The 24729-nt window shown below is 42.5% G+C and overlaps 1 protein-coding gene across 2 annotated transcripts in view; it reads left to right on the top strand.

Moving 5' to 3' along the window:
• ASCC3 (activating signal cointegrator 1 complex subunit 3) overlaps window positions 1-24729 on the top strand; it is an 884679-nt gene that overhangs the window by 417857 nt on the left and 442093 nt on the right. For both annotated transcript variants that reach the window (XM_088472337.1, XM_088472346.1), the window contains exons 12-13: window positions 799-975; window positions 12808-12879. In XM_088472337.1, coding sequence (XP_088328463.1) covers window positions 799-975; window positions 12808-12879 — 249 coding nt within the window. The remainder of the gene's footprint in view (window positions 1-798; window positions 976-12807; window positions 12880-24729) is intronic.

The following is a 24729-nucleotide window of genomic DNA, read 5'->3' as shown; positions in this document are numbered from 1 at the left end:
TTTGACATACACGCATGTGTCGATTATTGGACTATTACGGTTTGAATTTTTGTTTAGAAATTTAGATTTAAACCGATCAATGTTAAATATAGGAATTACATAGTAAAGATAAATTATATTTTTTCCTTATCTATTATATATATATATTTATATATTTCCTAACATTCAACTGACTGATGATGGTTACACTTGCACATGATAGATCGAAATACCTGCTATTTTGCCTGATATAACAAAGTTTGGACCCATATCTGGTGCAGTACTTGAAAATGTCTAATTGTAATTGACAAGTTAATATCTGAATGTGCTGTAGCTCATTTCTGAAAGTTATCCATGTGTGTTAAGCTACTCACTGTATCTACCCCACATGTTATCCGGCTCCTTGGGCTGAATCTTTTTAGTTTGACCTCCCGTATGCAAGGTCAATTTGGAAACTAGTCCTGTCATTCCAGTAAGCAATATGATTGGCTGGTATATGGTCTGATTAAATAAAGCATCATCTAATCTCTTAAATTAATGAGTTTCCAGGGGAATTGGTCTTGATTTCTATTCAGAGAGAGAAATGTATGTTAAGATGCAATTTAATTATGTGTTTACATTTGTTGAAACATTTTCCAAAAATATTGTGATGCAATTAGCATTATTATAATTAGCGGCATCATTATTTTATATATATATATATATATATATATATATATATATATATAGATAGTGCCCCCATCTAAATGCAATGTTTAGCTTTTCATATTTAGAATTTGTTTATTCCCTTAACATAGTCCTTTTTTCCCTATATTTAAGGTGGAATCAACCCAGAGTATGATTAGAATATTGGGCCTATCAGCTACTCTTCCTAACTACCTAGATGTGGCTTCATTTCTTCATGTCAATCCTTTTATTGGCCTTTTCTACTTTGATGGACGATTTCGACCTGTTCCTCTTGGACAGACATTTATTGGAATAAAGTCAACCAACAAGGCAAGTATAAATGTTGTTATCTGCACACACACACTGGATAATTTAGCCGAAAATCATTCATGTTAATTATTGTATCCGTGTCCTCCAGATGCTTCCAGTGTAATCACCTGTGCTTAATAAAATAGTCCTTGCTTATTTCCATGCCACTTCTATTTTTTACAGAATCATTTTAGATTATTGTTCTTAATATACAATTGTAATCCATTGTATTATAGTTTCTTAAAAATAGCAGTCATATACCAGAAGTATTCTGAATAATTGGACAAATCAGCTAGTGCACTATCATACCAAGACACAGGTATCCTTTAAAATGAGATGCAGTTGCATCTGATTACTTGCTTGTGTCTTTTCTTTCATTAAATGTCTTTGTTCCTGCCACATATAAATGGCAATTCTCATTAGTCTTGATATTATTGTACACACCACTTTGAAACAGTGTTTACATCCTGTCATAATGCTTACTTCTGCTCTCCTTTTACTGACATGCTTTGCTAGTGTTAAGGGTTAATGTTGTCTTATCTGTAGTTCTGCAAAGAGAGATACCTGTTAACTGAAGGGATTGGTTTCAAGTTTATACACAAAAGGATAATTTGCCATATGGCACATATTGGATCATGCATATTTTAACCTTCATTAATTGTATCAAGTATCTGTCTATAAAAACTGCCATTGCTTCTCCTTAATTATCCTTACGCATTGTGGTTTGGCTGCACATTTGAATTAAAATGAATAGCTTGATAAAGACATGCAGTTAGTTGCTTAATTGTATCTGTGAAAGCTGACCTTGATTTTACAACTGGTGCAATGACGGGCAAGCTTGAACATGCACTGTGCTATGTTTCGTAGTAGACAAAACATGCTACAAATATTATAGTTCAATATTACTAATATTAATGTTATGGTACATGTCAACAAGACAAAAAAAATTAGCTACCTACCAAAAGTGGACCAAGGAAGGAAAATCGGTGAACAGGCAACAGGGTTTTGGGTGCCCAAGGCTCATTGATGCATGTGAGGAGCACAGGCTAGCCTGTCTGGTCCTTTCCCACAGAAGTACTGCTGTATTGCAAGTTGCTGAAAAAGTTAATGCTTGCTATGATAGAAAGGTTCAAATATGGAAATAGTGTTGCGTTAATTACAGATGGGCCCACATACATCTAGTCTCCTGGAGCGTTAAGCAGCCCTTCTAGTTGCACCATGCCAAGTATCTTTTCATGCGTCTTTATACCTTCAAATGCATCTTATTCGCACAATGATGCGAATAGAGCGCACAAGCCGCTTCTGCTGATTAAAATGATATGCAGCTTGCCTATGTTCCCTGTGCGACTGCGGGTGTATCTGCATGCTAAACACTACGTTACAGTATTAAAGCTACTCACACTGTAACATAGCATTTCACATGCAGATACACCTGCACTCGCTCACAGAACATAGGCATACGGCATATCATTTTAATCAGCAGAAGCTGCTTGTGCTTTCTATTCGCATCGTTGTGCAAAGAAGACACATGTGAAGGTAAAAAGGCACACGAAAAGACGCTGAGCGCTGCCGAGGCGCACAGAAATTCCCGCTTTGTGTTGCGCGACTTGCAGTGTATGGAGGATCGATGTATGTGGGCACATCTGTACATTTATCCTCTGTGCGCTACAATTCACGTTACAAATAAATTGTAAGTACAGTGTGACTCGGTAGCGCCGAGCGTCTTTTCGTGTGACTTTTTACCTTCACATGTGTCTTAATTGCACAATGATATGCTTGGGAAGCACAAACAGCAACTGTCACTTTAACGTAGCATTTCACATGCAGATACACCTGCAGTCGCACAAAGAATATAGGCTGCATATCATTTTAATCAGCAGAAGCTGCTTGTGCATCATATTCTCATCGCTGTGCGATTAAGACACATGTGAATGTCACCCGGAAAGACACTTGGCGCTACCGGGTCACGCCTCGGCATCCCGCTAATTAAAACACACATACAATGGGCATGGCAGAAATAAATAACAATCAAAATGCCAATTGAAAAAATAGCAAATCTTTTATATCAAATTAAAATAAATCACAATAAGTTAGTACAGATAAAAAGGCACAAAATCTAATGCTTACTAAATCATACTGTACATAGTGTGTATAACACTATGCCATAGGTTCTCAAACTCGGTCCTCAGGACCCCAAACAGTGCATGTTTTTGAGGTCTCCTCACAGAATCACAAGTAAAATAATTAACTCCACCTGTGAAACTTTTATAATGTGTCAGTGAGTAATGAATACACCTGTGCGCCTGCTAGGTGACCTGGAAAATGCGAACTGTGTGGGGTCCTGAGGACTGAGTTTGAGAACCTCTGCGATATGCCGATAGAAGAAAAGTGTTTGAATGCCACTATATTTAATACCGAATATCATATGTCCACAAAAGAACAATCAACAATAATTGTTTTAGCATTTGGTCCAATTAGTATTTCATCAGATGAATCCTAGGAGGTGAGTATAATATGTTCCTCCAGTTTCATACCTCCGGTCTATAGCGGTGATAGCCACATCAATCTGTGGTATTCCCATGGGCGGCTATTGAATATACGCCCGGCATCGGTATCAGTATCCACGCTTGACTGGAGTAGCAGCTCCAAGGGCAGTAATTAAGTCAGCCTGTGGCAGCCTCAGCGTGCACGTCCAGCGTGTCAGGCAGGACCTCCGCTCAGTTAGATTAATGGCTTCCACAGCAATGAATAAATTGGCTACTGCCGATCACACCACAGGTAAGTATTCAGGGATAAGACAAGTGTCCTCTGACATGTTCCGCTTCCGTAATGGAGGCTTTGTCAAAGAGACACTGATACTGGTGTTTGGCGTATATTATCCGTCCATGGGAATACCGAGGATTGATGTGGCTATCACTGCTATAGACGCGGAGGTTTGAAAGTGGGGGAACGTATTATACTTACCTTTTGGATTAATCTGGTGAGATACTAATTGGACCGCCTGCATATTAGACATATGAGATTAGATATTAAATATAATGGCATTCAAACACTTTTCTTCTATCGGCTTAGTGTGAGCCACCATGACGTATAGTATGATTTAGTGAGCATTATATTTAGTGTCTTTTTATCTGTACTAATTTATTGTGATTTATTTTAATTTGGTGTAAATGATTTGTTAATTTTTCAATTGGCGTATTGATCGTTATTTACCTCTGCCTTGCGCAGTGTATGGGTGTTTTAATTAACAGGATGTAATTAGCGCAACAACATTTCTATATTTGTATTCCTTGTGACTAGTTTCTAGTCTCTGTGTGACAGTGGTGTACCTCCCCGTAGTGACGCCCGGTGCAGACAGGGTTTTTGGTGTGCACGGGAAAGCCGCCTGCCTACAAAAAGGTGGTGTGGCCTTGCAGGTAGGGGGTGTGGCCTCGCTGCCCGAACCCCTGTTTTAGTCCCAGGGATGCGGACTGTCACTGGGGACCAGTCTATGTGCAGTGCCAGCTCCCTTCCTGTGTCAGGAGCCGAGTGCTGCACATAATGCTACAGTGCAGCACTCAGCTCCTGTCACTAAGGAGTCAACACTTTGGTGTCACCCATCGACGGATGATACCCGGGTGCGGCTTGCACCCCCTTTGTGATGCTGCTTACACAGGCTAATAGGTGTTTGCAGCTATAAATTATTTAATTATTATATTCGTTTATTAGAACCCTGTTTGGTGGTTTTTCTATTCTATAAGTATGATAGAAAGGTGTCAGATCACAGCTTGCTGCATATGTGACTGCTGAGCCTCAGACCAGTCAAAGTGCCCATGCTGAGCCCTGTACACCACCGAAAGTGCCTACAATGGGCACGTGAGTGTTAAAACTGGTCCATGGAGCAATAGAAAAAGGTTGCCTGGTCTGATGAATCGCATTTTATTTTACATCATGTGGCTGGCCAGGACATGTGCGTCTTTTACCTGGGGAAGAGATGGCACCAGGATGCACTGTGGGAAGAAGGCAAGCCGGCTGAGACAGTGTGATGATCTGGGCAATGTTCTGCTGAGAAACCTTGGGTCATGGCATTCATGTGGATGTTACTTTGACAAGTACCACCTTAAACATTGTTGCAGACCAAGTACACCCCTTCATGGCAATGGTATTCCCCACTGGCAGTGGCATCTTACAGCAGGATAATGTGTCCTGCCACACTACAGGAATTGTTCAGGTATGGTTTGAGGAACATGACAAAGAGTTCATGGTGTCTTTATTCTGACACAGTATTGGCATCACATTAAGATTTGTCTAAATACTCACCATTAATGTCAATTTTGTCAAATTGCTGCACTTTTTTGCACGTTGCACCTTAGTGGGTTTCTGATAAGATAATCATCTATTTGTGTATATATTACATGTGCTAACGTTTTGGTGTCAGATACCACAGGACAGCTTCAGAAGCCTTGTGAAGTCCACGCCTCCACGGTTCAGAGCTGTTCTTGTGGCACGAGGGGGACCTACACAAAATAAGGCAGTCTTTTTTTTAATGTTATGTCTGATGGGTATGTGTATATATATATATATATATATATATATATATATATTGTAGTTTGCTAAATGAACATTAAAGTATGTGTTATGCTTACAATCGATGTACCATTTACCAGATTCAGATCCCTAAAGTCTCCAGTGATCCCCTGCCACATGCATATATACAAATTTGTAACTGGAGACTTCATTGGAACCATTGCCTGCTTTATGCGATTTAACAAATATGAGGGAATTAAACAATATTTCCAATGTAAAACAACATGCACCACTGTAGATTTAGGGGGGTATTCAATTTGATGGCGAAAAGTCTGAGGTCGGGCTCTTCGCCATCGTCGCTTATTTTTTGGGGATAAGGATCGTACGAAAACGGGAGCCAGCGGAAAGGTAGGTATCGAAAAAATCAGGGAATTTTCGGGAAATGTTCCTTGGACCCCCTAAAGATGTCCACACATGGGGGATCACTATGGGTACCTCCGTTTTTGCCCTCTGAAGGTAATCGGTTGTTTTAAATAGCCGCTGCAGGTGCATAAATGCGCCTGTGAAGAAGGGGTGCGGAATAGCACTTAGCTTTTTTTTTTTTTGTACAAAAAAAGACCAACCACTACTTCCATCAAATTTGGGGTACATGAAAATGGGTATGCATATTTTTAAGTCCCTTAAATGATTTTTAAAAATTCTTCAAAAATGCACCTGCTGCTACCACCCGCAATGAAGAAAACACCTGCTGCATACTTGGGAACCCCTCTGGAATCTATTTAGCTACATTAGGATTTTGTCCCCCATATTTTTTTTTAACCCCAACATTCAAGTAAATTTTTTGGGGTGTCCCAATTTTTTAAAAAACTTTTTTTGACACACATTAATTTTAGGGGACATTCCCAGGGGTGCAGACTATTTATTTTAAGCCTGCACCCCATAACCCCAATTCTGCACTTTTTTTCGCCACCTATTGTATGGAGAAAAGTTATCCCCGTTTTTTTACAAAGACTTTTCGTATTGGGGCCGTACACCTGTCAAACCGTATCGCAGGTGTCCTAAGGCGAGCTCAGGGAGGACAGAAACCTCCCGTGGAGCAGAAGACTGGCGAAAAGTCTTTGAAATTGAATACGGGGATAATTAAAACAGGCAAAAATGACGTAATTGGCGATACATTATCGCCTATAACGGGTTTTCGCCTGAAATTGAATACGGCCTATAATGTTTTGGGTTCATCTCTTTCGCAAAGGGTTAAAGTTTTATTCCAGCTGTACCCATTTTGGCAAACTTGTACCATCTTTTTCAAAAAGATGAGGATGCCAATATCTTGCTTTGTTGATCCTTGACATTGGAGCTCTTAAATTATGTAATACTTCTAAAATCATGAGTAATATGAACATCATTAATCTATATGTCTGTAGATATCTATAGTTTACAGGGTTAGCAAAGTAAACAACAGATCAGAGTACAATATACTCATGTACAATATATTATTCTAACCAGCAAATAATGCTTCCCATGTTTGTAGCAGAAACAATTAGTTAAATAATAAACAGATGTTAACTGTCTCATAGCATATACATGAAGCCAACTGAAAACATTATTGTTAATGATCACTGCATACGTTTCACTTTAAATATAGGTTTCGGATTTTAGAAACAAATAGTTACACAAGCATTGTGTGTATGGTATGGTATGGTATGTGGCATATTAAATCATCCATCGCTGTCCTCTGCTATTACATGATAAGGTCTTTGCAGTGAGGCTTTTGAAATATAGCACATATTTTCAAATCATTTGGGATGTTTTTTTTTAATATGCTAGAATGACATTTTACTTGTTTAGTTATTGAAATGCACATTTGTTTATTGTGCATTATATTATGTTTAGGTAAATATACTGTACATAGAGCCTGATTCGTGATGGATCACAACTGCAACAGCATACACAGATCGGCTGGTGGTGCTTACTGCACATGCTTATGCAGCACATTGCACGTGCGTGAGTCAGCTTTGCGATTGCACTGCGATCACCTACGCAGATAAGAATCTATTGCAGAGTGAGTGACAGGCTGTGAGCGTTTGGGGGTGGTAATAGGGGAGTGGTTGGAGAAACGCAGGTGTGCCTGTCCGTTTGAACGCTGCTGCATGGGTGTGCATAAATTAGCCACTGTGTCGGCATACGCAGCTTGTATACACACTTCGTGCGACGAGGTTAGCAATTTCTGAGACAGGTCAGACCTGTTGTAATTGTGCGTGGGGACAGCTGTTACTTGATATTCCCAATGTATACGCAGGACTGCAAGGTATTACGGATGTGAGATAGCAGTAGTGGGCGGCTCTATGGTGTCAGTGCGACAGCTTTGCAATTGCATTCATTAGCATATTTTGGCAGCGGGCCTGTGTGCATAATCGTATCTGCAATCACAATAGCGATCGTAGTGAATCAGGCCTATAGTTCCCAATACATTATTGCTATATGACACTTTTTATAATGTACAGTTTCATAATAAATCTTGGTACTCAGAGGATGAGTATTTTGAGTTTTTATTTCCATTAAGTTTAAGAATACATTTGATTAAAGCTGTTGTCAGGGGCATATCTACCCATTGGCCAGGATGGCACTCGCCAGGGGCGCCGGCTAAGGAGGGGGCGCCGCCCGGCGGTGCCACCCACAGCCAGGGGGTAAAATCAGTGACAGTAAGCCTGCGCTCTGTGAGCTGAGTTGTCTGTGCTATGACGGAGGCTTTGTGGGATGAACCTCTCCCACCAATCACATGCTGTGGCAGCTGGAGGTGGGTCTGATTATGCCTGTTAGTGCATTCTCCAGTGGCAGAACTAGCAGAGGTGCAATCACTGCAGTGCACCGGGACCTGCCGCTATGAAAATGCCTGCAGCCGCCAGAAATATGATGAGTCAGAATGAGTAGAATGGGCACGGAATCTGTAGATGTGATCCAGCCAGAAGGGAGGAAGTGGTGGGTGGCCTCCACCCCATCTCCTCCATTTTCCTCTCCTAGGAAGGAACACAGGAAATGTCTGTCGGCCGCGCTGGGCATACACTGCCCGATGCGGCCGAAGGGTTACCGGGTAAATATCGCATCGGACGGGCATGCTGGACAATCCAGCATGCCCAACCGAGCAATATTTAACCCTCGGTCGCCCCCCCCACGCTACAATTATCGCGGCGATCCGCCGATATCGGGCGGATCGTCCCGATAATTGCAGCGTGTATGGCCAGCATTATATGTAAAATCCAAATTGCCTTATAAAAATTAACGACTAGTAACATTTACAGATATTCTTTATATAAAACTTTTTGTTCACTGACATAACTTGAAATGTGACATTGTGCACCTGAGTTGGAGGCAGACGTGGTTGTCTCTTTTGTCGCAGTAACGGCTGCATATTTATACTAATGCAGCTACAAAGCCCTTCCCCGGTGTACATCTGTGCATCTGAATGTGCAGGGATTGGGACTCCCATTGTTAGTGCCTGTAGACGCTGTATACCGCATTGAAACTTGCAGTAGCAGGTGCAGTATCTCCATCTGAGTTTGGTCTCCTATGTGTGCAGTTTAGTGTCTTTGTACAGAAGTTATGCAACTGTTTTCCATGACACACCTTCGGCACTCTCATAAGTCGCAATATCTCTGTGCATCTTTTTAGCTCCCCACTATTACTTCCCAGTCACCGTCCAGGAAGGACTCTCACATTTCTTCTACCGTGCATCCAGTTCTGTTCTGCGACTCTGTGCTCCGTGCTACTGTACATATGAAAATCATTGTTCAACAGTGTCCTATATCACTGCTGTCACTGACTCTTTGTGCAAACATTATCTATTACCATTCATTTATGTCAGAAAAAAGACTGCCTGCAGTGTCCTTCAATGAGGTTACTTACAAGAAATCTGAGTTTAAGAAAACATTTGACTGTCTTTATCTCAATATCCTCAGTTGTAATAAGCTGCCGAAAGTCTTACACGCATATTTATAAATATTATTAGTAATATTTTTTATTAGTAGCTAGTTATGTTAGGTAATTTGCATTTTAGATTTAGAGAGCTTTTAAAACGTGTGGTGTTTTCCCTAGCAAATAATGCCCAGGCCTGTGGCATCTCCTTTTCAGATAACCGTCATTTGTTCTTGACAGATACTATTGCTATGCTGGTGGGCTTTGTGCTGAGATATAGAACACAGAGAGGAGAGCAAAAGATTTGTGGTGCACAAAGAAGATTAATTAATAAAATATAACTTTTATTCAGTCTGTTTAATAACAACAATAATATTATAACATGCAATATAAAATAAAAAAATAGAAAATATGTGTCTTAAGGCACACATCCACTAGACGATTAAATTGAGCGATTGAACAATAACGATATTGTTATCGTCCGATAATCGTTTGAAAATTGTTTGCAGATTGTTTAAAAAATGTCTAAAACTACCAGCGATGCGCACTCCCGCTGGTCGTTTAGACATCTATCATTGTAGAAATATGTTGTACAACCTCGCCAGGTTCAACATGATGGCAGATGATCGATGTGCTACACTGAACATTCAGTGTAGACACATCACAGACTGACAAATGACTGCACGATTACAATGTTGTAATCGTGCAGTCTTTTGCCTGTCGTCTAGTGGATGTACAGTATTATCTGTAAATGTAATTATAGCACAGAGATGTTGTCTCGCTTTTTTTATTTTTGGTGTTCATATGAATTAACATTTAATTAATTAAAGCAAGGTTACCTAGACCTTAAGATATTGTAATAGTTATTATCCAATTGCTCCTGGAGCAGTAATTATTATCTAATGCCAGTTGATGGTCACACATACAGTGGTTTCTAGGTAACACAATATTGTAACAGTAACACTTCTTAATGTGAACAATAACTGTAACAATTCTTAATGTGAACAGTAACACTTCCTAATGTGAACAGTAACACTTCCTAATGTGAACAGTAACACTTCTTAATGTGAACAGTAACAATTCTTAATGTGAACAGTAACAGTAACAATTCTTAATGTGAACAGTAACACTTCTTAATGTGAACAGTAACAGTAACAATTCTTAATGTGAACAGTAACACTTCTTAATGTGAACAGTAACAGTAACAATTCTTAATGTGAACAGTAACACTTCTTAATGTGAACAGTAACAGTAACAATTCTTAATGTGAACAGTAACAGTAACAATTCTTAATGTGAACAGTAACAGTAACAATTCTTAATGTGAACAGTAACACTTCTTAATGTGAACAGTAACAGTAACAATTCTTAATGTGAACAGTAACAGTAACAATTCTTAATGTGAACAGTAACACTTCTTAATGTGAACAGTAACAGTAACAATTCTTAATGTGAACAGCAACACTTCTTAATGTGAACAGTAACAGTAACAATTCTTAATGTGAAAAGTAACAGTAACAATTCTTATGGTGCATACACACGATCAGATTTTTCCTTTAAAAATCGTTCAGTCGTTCATATCTGAAGGAAAATCGTTCATATCTGACATGCCTGAACGATGGACGATCAACGATGCGCGTTCCCGTTTGTCAGATAACGACATCTGACATCTGATGGGTTTGCAGTCAGACTTGGACGATTCCATTCATTTTAATGCAGTCAAAAATCGTTCAAATCGTTCAAAACTTTGGTAAAATCGTTCAAATCGTTTAATCGTTCATCTGACAAATCTGACAAGTCTGACAAATCTGACCGTGTGTACGCTCCATAAATGTGAACAGTAACAGTAACAATTCTTAATGTGAACAGTTTGGATAAAGTAGTATTTCCCATTGGACAGCATCAGTAACACTTCTTAATGTGAACAGTTTGGATAAAGTGTTTTTCTTTCCCATTAATTGTCCTTATCAGTAGGTTCTCCCCTTATAGCATATACCACTGTTGTGTGCGTTTAATATGGGTGATGTACAATCATCTGTTATCTCTTTATTGGTAGTTGTAACTTCCACCTGATATGGCACACAGTAGTATAGTACTATTCACATGAATAAGTAACAGGTGCTACAGCATCCACACCTAATATGTACACATATATCAGCTCTCTCTCGGGGTATTTAACATCTCAATTAAAGTGTTTCATGTGCAGTAATACTGAGACCCACGGGTATCTCCATACTCAGCTTAACAGCCAACCTATGTTTCACAGTCTCGCTTTGTCAGGGCCATAATCTATCTTTAGACACAAAATATGAGGCCTTGTTTGGGAAATCCTGCCATTAGAGAACACAGCATCCGCTATACCCAAATTGTAACAGGACAATATATTTATCTGTAATTGCTAGGGAAAAACATAAAAAAAACCACAGTAGTTGTCTTAGCCAATGACAATTTACCATATAGAATTGATAATGATAAAATAATTAAGTTTACAGATTCTGATAACAGTGATCTTGATATGCGTCATAATCATAACGATATTGGTTATCAAGCTCCCACTGGATTTGTGGCAAACAAATAACACACAAGTACTGTTATATCTGAGAATTGAACAGTTTAAATGTATGTGACACACCCTAAAGAGCTTTCCCCCACTCCCATATCATATGTGTAGACACTGGATTAATATTTCCTTTTTATAAGGGTGTTTCCACACTTATGGACCACCCTGTATTGTGCGTTACCAGGCTGACCATTCATTAATTTGTAATTCTCTGTATGTATGGGCAGGTAAATAAAGGAAAGTAATGCCATTTTGAATACTATTTTATAAGATGAAGTGTCTTCAAATTAAGTTAAGCTTCTCACATGCTTCCCAATATCAGTGTATATGGTGGCCCAAAAATAATATGCATGCTTGAGAAGGATCTATGATAAACCAATTGGTCATTTTTGTGCATGCAAGGTCTGATTATACAGACTTGACAATTGGGAAGATTCAATTGAGCACAATGTTCAGTCTACACACTTTACAGGTAATTATTGGTGAAAAATGTGCTTGCACCTCTATGGGTATGACCAGAAATGAGCAAGGTTGTTTTCTGCTGGATAGCCTATATTGTATTAGTTTGTGGGGATCAAAGGGCAAATAAAATTGTCATTATAATATGCTGGCAATCTTATTAAAAATTATAATGTGTAAATACTCTCAGTACCACAAATGTGTTAAACACACTGTAGCTTCCCCAGTTCACATTATTCCATACAGAAAACCCCAGTTCACATATGTCACAGTGCTGGTGATCTAGCAATGTGGAGAGGCCCCTGGTCAACCACCCAACTGTTAATCCGTGACTGGTGTGCAATTCCAATGGAACCTCTCCACTAAATGAATTCAAAATAGTCATTATATATTTGTTTCTTGTATTTTTTTCTTGTGTAGACTCAACAACTTCATGATATGGAAGAGGTTTGTTACGAAAATGTTCTTAAAGAAATCAAAGCTGGGAGACAGGTATGATTTGTGATTTGCATCAGTCAAATTCAAATGAGAAGTTTGCTGATATGTAAAGTATATTCATGTTATAGACATTCCCTCTTCATCATGCCAATATCACTTAAAAAATATATATTTTCTGCATAACTGTGCATTAAAATGTATTCATTCAATTCCATCCCCTTTATACCATCAATTTGACTATAATGCACATTGTATCCTTTTACTTAAGCTAATGCTATACAGAGGGATCATTTCATTTTGTAATTTGTTATAAGTTTGTATGTAAATCGGTGACGAGAAACAGGCGGCCCTCTTGGCCCTTACCTGAGGTCTCCAGTTTTCTTCCTGCTTTTTTCTTAGATTTGCTAGTACTAGCTTGTAACATGTTTAAAGGTCTGCAAATATGTTATTACAGATAGGTGGCTCTTTGTTGGATTAAATATACTGGTTTAACTTAATGATATTAATGGTAATGTGTGTCCCTTCTGAAGGCTATAGGGTTGGCCTGTGCCTTCGGTATAAATCGGGAAACCGGCTGCCTTAATACTGACAGCCGGCTTCCTGACTGTCATATCCCGGCGAGGGTGAAATGCCGGGAGTCTATATCTAGACGCCTGTCATTTTCCCGACACCGGGAGACAGGCGCCCGGCATCCTGATCGAAGGGATGCCGGGCGCCGCGAGCGGACAGCCGCGGGGGGGGGAGGGTTAGGTTTAGGGCACCCCCCTGGGAGGGTTAGGGTTAGGCACCCCCCCGGGGACTTAGGTTTAGGCAGCGAGGAAAGGGGGGGTTAGGGTTAGGCACTTAGAGGGGGGATTAGGGTTAGGCACTTGTTGGGGAGGTTAGGGTTAGGCACCCCTAAGGAGGGTTAGGGTGTTAGGTTAGTTTATGCTTACCTTCCAGCGCTGTCGGGCTTCCGCTGCCGTGAACTCTGCTTTTGTCGGCCAGGCGCTGCCGGGAATCGACCGCCGGCCATGCGGCCGGTGGTATTTCATACCTATTCCGTGCCTTCTGATCTGTATCAGGTTGCCTATCACTGATAAACATATTAGAGTTTACTTTGTGATTGTTACGGACCTAGATGTATGCTTTACTTCTGCTACATTGCACATGTTTTCACTAATTGCACTGGCTTTATTTGATCTGCAGAAAAAGAGAATAATAGATGTATTTTCCAAGTTTTGTTTGCTTCTAACTGTGTTACATGTTTCTTTTGGGAAACGTAAGGAATGAGACCATATAAAGTCACAAACTTGGACTGATATGTCCTCATACACTGTGGCTTCAGTTGTGCCAAAGGTATGCAGCCGGGAAGCCGGCGGGCCTAATTCCGACAGCTGGCTTCCCGACTGCTTTATCCTGGCGAGGGTTAAATGACAGGCGTCTAAATCTAGACGCCTGTAATTTTACCGACGCCGGGAGACCGGCGCTCGGCATCCCGATCGAAGGGATGCCGGGCGCGGACAGCTGCGGGGGGTTAGGTTTAGGGCTCCCGGGGGGATTTAGGGTTAGGCACCCCCCCTGGGAGGTTAGGGTTAGGCTAGGGGGAGGGAGGGTTAGGGTTAGGCACCCCCGGGGGGGGACTTAGGGTTAGGCACCCCCTCCCGGGGGACTTAGATTTAGGCAGCGGGGAGGGGGGTTAGGTTTAGGCACTTACAGGGGGGATTAGGGTTAGGTACTGGGGGGAGGGTAGGGTTAGGGGTGGGAATTATGTTCCCTCTCTGATCTGGATTTCCACTGCTGCCGGCCAGCTGGTGTCGGGATTCCAACCGCCGGACCATCGTCCGGCTGTAAATCATACCGATTCCGTACCAAACAATCCCAGGTCTCAACATCTTTTTCGCTCAAATTGTGTGTGTTTAATTTGCAACAATAAAACAAATGGAGGCAAAAAAACTACTTTGCTAGATTACACTAATTAATTTGATGTGCAACATTTGTACATCTGTGTGCGAATTAGTTTGAATCTGTATACAAAGTCATACGATGAAATGGCCACAGATTTTTTTTTCCGCCAAGTTCCGTTGTGTATCATCTGCTTCTTTGAACATGTTCAACAGGCAGCCGTGTCCGGCCAATCACAAGCTGTTTGGTGAAGCCTGGGAGTAGATTTCCGGGTAGCACCATTTAGACATCAGCAGGGTAATTTCCCGGGACTTAAGTCCTGGGAAATTCCCTGATCGATTGGAGGACTGGCTAATTGGGAATGTGTTCCCGGGTAGGTACCTTTCAGACATACGCGACATCCCGGAAATTTGGCCGAGGCAGGCCAAATTCCCAGGAATCTCGGTATGTCTGAAAGCGGTATAAGTCATGCCAGGCTTCTCGTGCCGTATGGTGCGTTGAGGCTAGGTGTATGAAGACACATCTATAGGCAGAGTCTTTTATACTAGATAAAGGCATCTGAGGTGACTTCTAATACCCACAGTAATTTACAGTATTGGGTGCATTAGTTCGTAAATTACCGTTTGATTTAAACGCTGAGGTGATGTCAGAACTCATCAGTTAAAAATAATGACATCAAAACTGTTACAAAGAAGATTTTTTATTTGCAGCCATTTATATCTATTATATTTTAGGTATATACTACACAAATTATATTGTTTGTACAAGGCAGATGTCGGAAACACAAAACTCTGCCTGTCTGATATAACATCTTTGGTGAAAAGAAAAGAACTACAAAGATATACTAAGACGTTACATAAAACCTCAAGCAAGGCATGCATAAACAACAAATTAATTAATTGATGCTTGTTACTGTTATTTAAATGCTTGTAAAGTTTTGAATGCATTGCATGGTTTTACAATTATGTGTTTACTGTGTCCTGGAAATTATAGGTTTATATGTTGTACCTAAACATGTAAAAACAAAGTGATTTACTTGATTTATGGTGTGCTGTACATTTTGGCAATGTAATTACCTTTTTGCTATAAATAATCTGATTTGTCACTGATTTTAGCACATGCTTTCAGGAAACAGCACATTGATAGACTAAATGGAACACAGGAGAATCCTTACCACCCTTCAGTGCCTTGTAACATACTGTATAATAAAGAAAATATATTCCAGGATACAAAAGTAAGATTAGGCAGCACTATATTTAGGGGAATCAGCAATGAAAAGCCAAACTCCACATGAGATTTGATCACAAAAATATTTATTTTTTCAGTAATGTCATGTAAAAATGAATGTATACATATATCCCTAAATTTTATACACTAAGTAGTACTAAGCACACTTGTGGTCAGCAGAACAATTGTATAGCATGTCATTTAAAAAAAATAATAGAGAGTTTTAAAACACTAATAAGCTCAGTAACTTAATTTATATCAATAGTCATTTGTGAAGACAACATACCAGATAAAGTGCATAGACCAAGATCAAAGCAAGTGGATGCTTTTTTTTTTACAAACCATATGGCTCAGGACTTTGCCTCTAGAGCGGGGCTGTTGTATCTTTAACTAGAGACCATACTTGCCCTGAAATAGTAGCAATATCCCTGACTCCCTGAAGAGTCGAGCAATCTCCCTGATTACACCTTACCCCAGTATCACACACAGTGGGGGTTTCTGAATACTCAGAAACCCCTATTGACGGACCAGTTTTTTTGGGGGGGAGCCAGAGACAGATGTGCCTCTGTCTCAGCAAAGTCCGTGATCCGTGGTAATTTCTCAGATAGAGAGCTCTGACCGGCAGAGCTCTCTGCAAAAGTCTGCATATATGTCAGAGGGTGATCTGCTGCGCATGCCCAGACACAGCAGTTTCGTCCTCACATCATCCTTCAGCTTCCAGTTCAGGGAGTTAGAGAAGCAATGGAGCTCTCCAGCCCGTGTTCCCAGACGGTCCTCTACTTGTCCTTATTGTGTCCGGTATGTTCACTGCTGCTGGGGGCGGTGACTCTGAGCCTTGCTGCCCCCATTAATGCCTGCCTGCTTCTCCCAGTCGTTAGTGACCTACTTACTGTAAAGTGGTCTGAGCTGTCCTGGAAGCAGCCTCGCGCCTGATTGGAGGCGCACCGGCCACGCGCTGCAACTACCTCCTCCGGTGCCGCACCGCTAGCCTCGGCAGGGGATTCGGCAGGGGCTTTCTGGCCTTGGACCGCAACCGGATCAAGGGGATGGCAGGTAAGCTGGTGGTCGCGGCGGCCGCTGACACCGGGACCACGTGGCAGTCCGGCCTCCGGCGGTGAGACTGGCCGGAGGCACGCTGCAGTCAGGAGGCATACGGCTTGTTCTCCTAGCCTACACCGCCGGGATTTGATGTTCCTGACCAGCCGGGGCTTGTGGCGGCCAGGTCAGTTTACCGGGCAGGTCCAAGCAGCATAGGAGAGGTACGCTTCCCTGGCGGCCCCTCCCCCAATCCACACGCTAGTTCAGTCCTCTGGCACAGTTGATTGTGGATTGTTCCTCCCATCCTCCATATAGGGCAGCCAGAGTGTATGTCAGTTGCTTTCTGAACGCTGCTCCTACAAGAGGGACGCTGGGCAGTCTCCCTGTATACCTTGCCTACTGCTGGTCTATGTTTTTACAGGGCTCTATCCTACCTAAGCTGAGGCTGATTATGGTAGTGAGAGCTTATATGCATATGGCTCGCAGAGTATTTATGCATGACATGTGATTGTTGTTTATGGATACTGTTTCTTCTGTAAAAGAACTGTAATTCCTGTATACTGTCACTGTCTCTCCCCTTCCCTTGCTACAGGTGTGTGGGTTGAGAGTAGAAAGCAGCACATATACACTCAGAACCTGTGGCATAGTGTTATGTCTAAGGAGTCTGAGGGTCAGGTGGCGGGAGCCCCGTTGCTGATATCCTGTGTAGCCTGCAAGGCAGGTTTGTCCCCACAGGACTTTCTACAAAATGGGCTTTGTGGGAACTGTTTCAGACATCCACCACACCAATTGAGTTTGCCTGTTTCAGGCCCTGAGCCTCCTTGGGCATCATTTTCTCAGGTTATGGCTCAGGTGGCGGAACGGCTGGCTGCCCCGGTACCACCGGTTTGGGGTTTGCCTCAGCAGATGCATCCTATGCCCATGATGTGGCCGCCTTGGATGGACCCTGGTGCTGGTAAGGATATGACATCGTGCTCTGGGGTTTTTCAGCCTCAGGCTGTCAAGCCAAAGCAGCCTAAATCTAGGCGTCATGTACCACCTTACATGGGTGAGTACTCGAGTGCCTCCTCCGAGGAGGAACAGGCACAGGACTTTTCGCAGGAGTCTAGCTCCGAGGAGGGTGATGATCATTTCCCAGTAGCCGATGTCCCTTTTCTGATAAGGGCTGTAAAATCGGTGTTAAATATCGAGGAAGGGGATCTTCCGCTTAGGAAAGCCCCCCTGTTCAAGATCCAAAAAGTGGTTAAGGCAGAATTCCCAAAGTCTGAACATTTATCAGAACTTATGGAGGAAGCCTGGGTCCGTCCGGATAAGATGAGCCATTCTTCTAAAAGAATGGCGCTTCTATATCCTTTTCCAGCAGAGGACTGTGCCAAGTGGGAGAATCCACCATCAGTATATGCGCATGTGGCACAGCTGATTAAACGTACCACTTTGCTAATCCCAGCAGTTTTGCTGAAGGAAACCCCGGATAGGAGACTGGAGTCTTGTCTCAAATCAATTTTTTCGCTGGCAGGAACGGCCACCCGCCCAGCTATGGCCACTGCCTGGGTAGCAAGAGCTAATGAGGAGTGGGCCAAAACTCTAACGGAGTCTTTACCAGATGCCTGTAAGGAGCAACTGGATATGATCTCCTTTATTAGAGAAGGGGCCTCTTATTTGGGTGATGCCGCCTTGAATGCAGGGATCCTTTCCTCTAAAGTTTTAGCTGAGTCCGTGGTTCCACGTAGGATCCTCTGGTTGAAGGATTGGAGGGCAGATGTCTGGTCCAAAAAGGCCCTAGAATTCCTTCCATTCACAGGAGGTGTGCTCTTTGGTCCAGAACTGGACAAAATTGTATCCTCCATGGCAGCCTCAAAGACGGCAGGTTTACCATCAACAACCTCTTCTAAATTGAAGAGGGCGTCCTTTCGGGGGTTTCGGCCGCAGGGCAAGGCCAAAGGTCAGCCCTCAGCGAGATTTCCACCAAGAAAGGCAGGACCCAGGAAGCCCTGGCAGAACAAACGTCCAGGATCTAGGGTCCAGGATAAACTAGTGGCCTGATGGGACGGGCCTCTCCCTGGGGGATCCCAGGGTGGTGGGCCGACTGCTTCGGTTCTCAGAGCCCTGGCACCTCACGACGGAGGATGCCTGGGTTCAGGAGTTGTTTCCCGAGGGTACACCCTGACGTTTTTGAGGACTCCTCCTCAAAGGTTCTTTTGTGTAAACCCGCAGGTGGGTTCAGAAAGAGCTTTGGCCCTTCAGAAGGCTATTCTTGCCTTACTAGCATCAGAAGTAGTGATTCCGGTGCCTGAGAACCAGATTGGGTTTTACTCCAATCTGTTCTTGGTTCTGAAACCGAATGGGTCATACCGGCCTATTCTAAATCTGAGAGAGCTCAACAAATTTGTTCGAGCCCCCGAGTTCAGGATGGAAACATTGCGATCGATTGTGTTGGCGATGGAACAGGGGGACTATATGGTGTCCCTAGACATACAAGATGCCTACCTTCACATCCCAATCACACAGGCTCATCAAAAATTTCTTCGTTTTGCGGTAGGGGAGGAACATTTTCAGTTCCAGGCCCTGCCGTTTGGCCTGTCCACAGCCCCTCAGGTATTCACCAAGGTGATGGCAGTGATGATGGCATGCCTCAGGCGCCAAGGCGTCAGGATTTTGCCTTACTTGGACGACCTCCTGTTGCTGGGTCAGTCCCCACAGCAGTTACAGGATTGAGGCTGACAGTATCATGTCTGTACAGTCACGGCTGGATCATAAACTGGCAAAAGTCGTCACCCTGTCCGGTACACCAGATGTGTCATTTGGGAGCGAGATTGGACTCCGTGGTGCAGAGAATATATCTGCCGGAGGAGAAGATCCTTGCTCTACAATCTCGAATACGCAGGTTGCTTCGCAACAGGCAAATATCCGTTCTAGTAGCCATGCAGGTCCTGGAGTCGATGGTGGCCACCTTCAGGATGGTGGAATACGCTCAATTCCACTCCAGACCACTGCAGCAATTCATTCTGTCTCGCTGGAACAAGGATCATCGCACGATCAGGTCCCAGCTGCTGCATCTCTCTCCAGAGGTACGGTTGTCCCTGACCTGGTGGTTGCAGACAAAGCATCTCAGACAGGGTCGCCCCTTTTGGGTGTCGGATTGGACATTAGTCAAAACCGACGCCAGTCTTCAAGGTTGGGGGGCGATGACGGGGTCACACACTTTCCAAGGAAAGTGGTCAGTGACGGAAAGCCGGCTACCGATAAATATCCTGGAACTAAGAGCTATATTCAAAGCTTTAGTGCAGGCTCAGGAAATCTTAAAGGGCAGGTCGGTGCAGATACAGTCGGACAATCGCACCGCGGTCGCCTACCTAAATCATCAAGGGGGCACGAGGAGTCGGGCCGCCTTGGCAGAGGTATCAAGAATCCTGGTATGGGCAGAGACTCATCTGCCCACGATATCTGCCGTGTCATTCCAGGAATCCTGAATTGGGAGGCCGATTTTCTCAGTCGGCAAGAGATAAATGCAGGGGAATGGGCCCTACATCCACAGGTTTTTCGGAACCTTGTGGACAGGTGGGGTCTACCAGAAATAGATCTGATGGCATCAAGAAGGAACAACAAGGTTCCCAGGTACGGATCCTGGACAAGAGATCCGAGAGCCGAGTTTGTAGACGCACTGACAGTAAAGTGGCGCTACAAGCTGGTATATCTGTTTCCCCCGTTTGCTCTTCTGCCCAGGGTGGTCAGAAAGATCAAACAAGAGGGCACCGTCATATTAATAGCTCCGGCGTGGCCGAGACGGCACTGGTTCACAGATCTGCGGTCTCTCTCCATAGACACTCCATGGCCTCTGCCATTGAGACCGGATCTGTTGCTACAGGGTCCCTGCTGGTACCCGGATCTTCATCGGCTATCTTTGACGGCATGGCTCTTTAGGCCTCCGTCTTGAGGGAAAAGGTGTTTTCCGAGTCTGTTATACGGACGATGCTGAAGGCACGGAAACCATCCTCAGCCCGTATATATTATAGGGTTTGGCATACTTTCTTTCAGTGGTGTGAACTGAAAGGGTTTGATCCACATAAATTCCTGATATCCAGAGTGCTGGATTTTCTTCAAAGCGGTCTGGAAAAAGGGCTACGCCTGGCCTCTTTAAGGGTACAGGTGTCAGCTCTTTCAGTCTGGTTCCAACATAAAATTGCTCTGAGACCGGATATAAAGACCTTTTTTCAGGGGGTGTTGAGGATTCAGCCTCCCTTCGTTTCCCCGGTTGTTCCGTGGGACTTGACTCTAGTTCTGAAGGTTTTACAGGCTCCACCGTTCGAACCTTTAAATTCAATAGACATCAAGTGGCTAACAGCAAAGACGGTATTCCTCCTTGCTATGGCATCTGCACGTAGAGTGTCGGATTTAGCTGCGCTTTCCTTTCGGGAGCCGTTGTTGATATTTCATCAAGATAGAGCAGTACTACGTACTAGGGAGGGTTTCCTTCCGAAAGTGGTGTCTAAATTTCACATTAATTAAGAAATGGTAGCTCCAGCATTTCAGGGCACAAGTCTCTCACAAGGTGAGGCTTCCCTAGATGTGGTCCGTGCGTTGAGAATTTATGTTAAACGCACGAGCAAATGGAGGAAGTCCGATTCACTTTTTGTGCTTTATGGTTGTCATAAGCGTGGCTGGCCAGCCATTAAACAGACACTGGCCAGGTGGATTCGCATGGCAGTTTCATTGGCTTATACACAGGCTGGTATGCGTGTGCCGGATTCAGTGACGGCACATTGTACTAGGGCGGTACGTCCATCATGGGCGGCCCGCCGGGGTGCTTCTGCTGAGCAATTATGTAAAGCAGCCACATGGTCTTCCATCCATACCATTGTCAAATTTTATGCCTTTGACACTTTTGCCTCTCAGGATGCCTCCTTCGGGTGTAGGATTCTCCTCTCTTCAGAGAGTCAGGAGCGTCCCCGCCCGTAGGGTTAGTGCTTTAGGATATCCCCAACGTAATGGCTGTGGACCCCATGGACCCCGAAGAAGAAAATAAGAGTTATGGTATAACATACCTTTGTTAACTCTTTTTCTTTGAGGTCCATGGGGTCCACAGGACACCCACCCAGGCGCACCTGTAGTTCTGGGGGAGGTTTTCCTTAGTTCCTTCTCTTGAGAGTCTGGACTCGTAAGTATGGGTCTTTTCTTTCTTACTCTTTGTTTGTCTCTGCCTGCTTGAGCTTGGTAACGAACTGGCTACCTGAGGCAGGAGGTGGGGTATGTGAGGAGGAAACTCGGTGCATCCTGGGAGCAGAGAGCTCGTTTGTATTAACTGTTTGGTGACCGGAATTCATACCCCAACGTAATGGCTGTGGACCCCATGGACCTCGAAGAAAAAGAGTTAACGAAGGTATGTTATACCATAACTCTTATTTTTTTGGCTTGACTGAGATAATGAAACCTTTGATTTTTGATGGTTCAATGTACACAAACGTTGTCTAAAGCACAAATTATTAAAAATATTGTATAAAATTACCTCCAGGCTGTGTGTATATGGTGTATATGAAATATAAATGAATTTCTTGTATGTACACAAACTTTGTTTGAGCCACAAAATTATTGAAAATATTGTATAAAATTACCTTCAGGCTGTGTGTATATGGTGTATATGAAATATAAATGAATTTCTTGTATGTACACAAACTTTGTTTGAGCCACAAAATTATTGAAAATATTGTATAAAATTTCCTGCAGGCTGTGTGTATAAGGCGTATATAGCAAACAAATGCATTATGTGTGTATATTTGGGTCCCATTCCCAAGATATTTCATTATGATATGCAAATATTCCAAAATACGGAATATTCCGTTGTCCAAAATACCCCTGGTCACAAGCATTTTGGATATCGGAGACTCAACCTGTAACAGTAATTTCTAGTCTCACTTGGATACAGATCTGTGCCAGACAGGCATCACATTATTTGTTATTGTTACTATTATTATCATTATCCTTTTATACGGCGCCACACGGATTCAAAAGCGCCTCACAAAGTGTAGAAACAGAATGAGCAAAACAATAAAACACTGACTTACAATGAAAAAAGAACATTGCAGTACAAGGACATGGTTTATAAACATTGCTGCATTAGTGGTCATAATAGTGAAATAACAGCAGGGCAGCAGACACCAAGGGTTGGTTGCCATGGTAGGGAGTATGGAGTAGGAGATAGTATAAGTAAGGGAAGGAAAAGCACATGAGGAAAGAGGGCCTTGCTCGTGAGAGCTTACATTCTAAAGGGGAGGGCTAGACAGACAGTTGTGACATATGGTGTAGACAGTGAACATATAGAGCAGTGGGTTTGGATGAGAGCTGGAAGGCTTTGATGGATGAAGTGGGTTTTGAGTAGGGATGTGCAGGCTCTGATAGGTTTGAGTTTGCACGCCGAGTTCGGATTTTTCCCTCCAAAAAAACGGAACTCAGAAAGAGGCAAAACGTCATCTTGCATGGACAAACATCATCATTCCTGGACTAAAAAACGGAACTCAGAAAGAGGCAAAACGTCATCTTGCATGGACAAACATCATCAAAAGTCCAGGAATGATGATGTTTGTCCATGCAAGATGACGTTTTGCCTCTTTCTGAGTTCCGTTTTTTAGTCCAAGAATGATGATGATTGTCCATGCAAGATGATGTTTTGCCTCTTCTGAGTTCCGTTTTTTTTGGAGGGAAAAATCCGAACTCGGCGTGCAAACTCGAACCTATCCGCGCCTGCACATCCCTAGTTTTGAGAGCCAGTTTGAAGTTTTGTGGAGAGTCTGAGAGGGAGAGCGTTCCAGAGGTAGGGAGCAGTCTGGGCAAAATCATGGAAGAAAGAGTGGGGGGAAATAATTAGTTGGCTGGAGAGACAGCATTTATTTGTGGAGCAAAGTGTGCGGGCGATAGTGTGAAGGGAGATGAGATCAGAGATGTAAATGGGAAAGGATTGGGTGAGGGCTTTGTAAGTAAGTATGAGAAGCTTGAATTGGGTTCTGAAGGGGAAAGGGAGCAAGTGTAGGGTTTGTAGGAGAGGGAAGGTGGTGTGTACCTGTCATCTGTATAAAGCCATTGCTTAGCTAGCAGGACGTAATCTATTTGGAGGTATATACACACCCAGGAATATCTCACAGTGTACAGTATGGCCACAATTTCTGATGGTTTCAGCTAGTCAGAACAAATGTCTATCAGCCTGACATTTCATCTCACAGTGTATTCCCAGCATAAGTATATACATTTTAGTGTAAAATGTATACATTCAATTTACTTTTCCATTATTGATACAATAAATATTGTTGTGATGAAATCTCTTGTGAAGTTTAGATTATTATTACAAAGTCATCTAACTATAGTTCTGTCTAATATTAGTTTTGTATCCTTATGAATTTTGGAGGTGTGATAATCCTCATAAGTGCTAGATGTCTTTTTCATTTATATTTTTTAACACAAGCCCTGTTTTTTTCCGACTTTGTTTCCTTTAATATATTTATTATGTAGAATCAAATCTGTCATTTGCATGTGGAAAACATTTATGTTTCAGATTATAAGTATTTTATATTTATTTTAGGCTAAAGAAGTTTATTAAACCTATTAGTAAATCTGCTAGTAAGGCTGATAGAACAGGAGAGGTTGTAGGCCCTACATAATCAGTATACGTATATGATACTGTTAAATAGAAATGTACAAAAAAAAAAATATTTTTTTTTTTTTATTAAATAAACAGAACTGCATAATCAGTGTATAAGCCGAGCACTA

The sequence above is a fragment of the Taudactylus pleione genome, unplaced genomic scaffold (genome assembly GCF_031769625.1).
Source record: "Taudactylus pleione unplaced genomic scaffold, aTauple2 ptg000015l, whole genome shotgun sequence".
Taxonomy (NCBI): Eukaryota; Metazoa; Chordata; class Amphibia; order Anura; family Myobatrachidae; genus Taudactylus; species Taudactylus pleione.
This window is presented reverse-complemented; position numbering and strand designations above follow the sequence as displayed.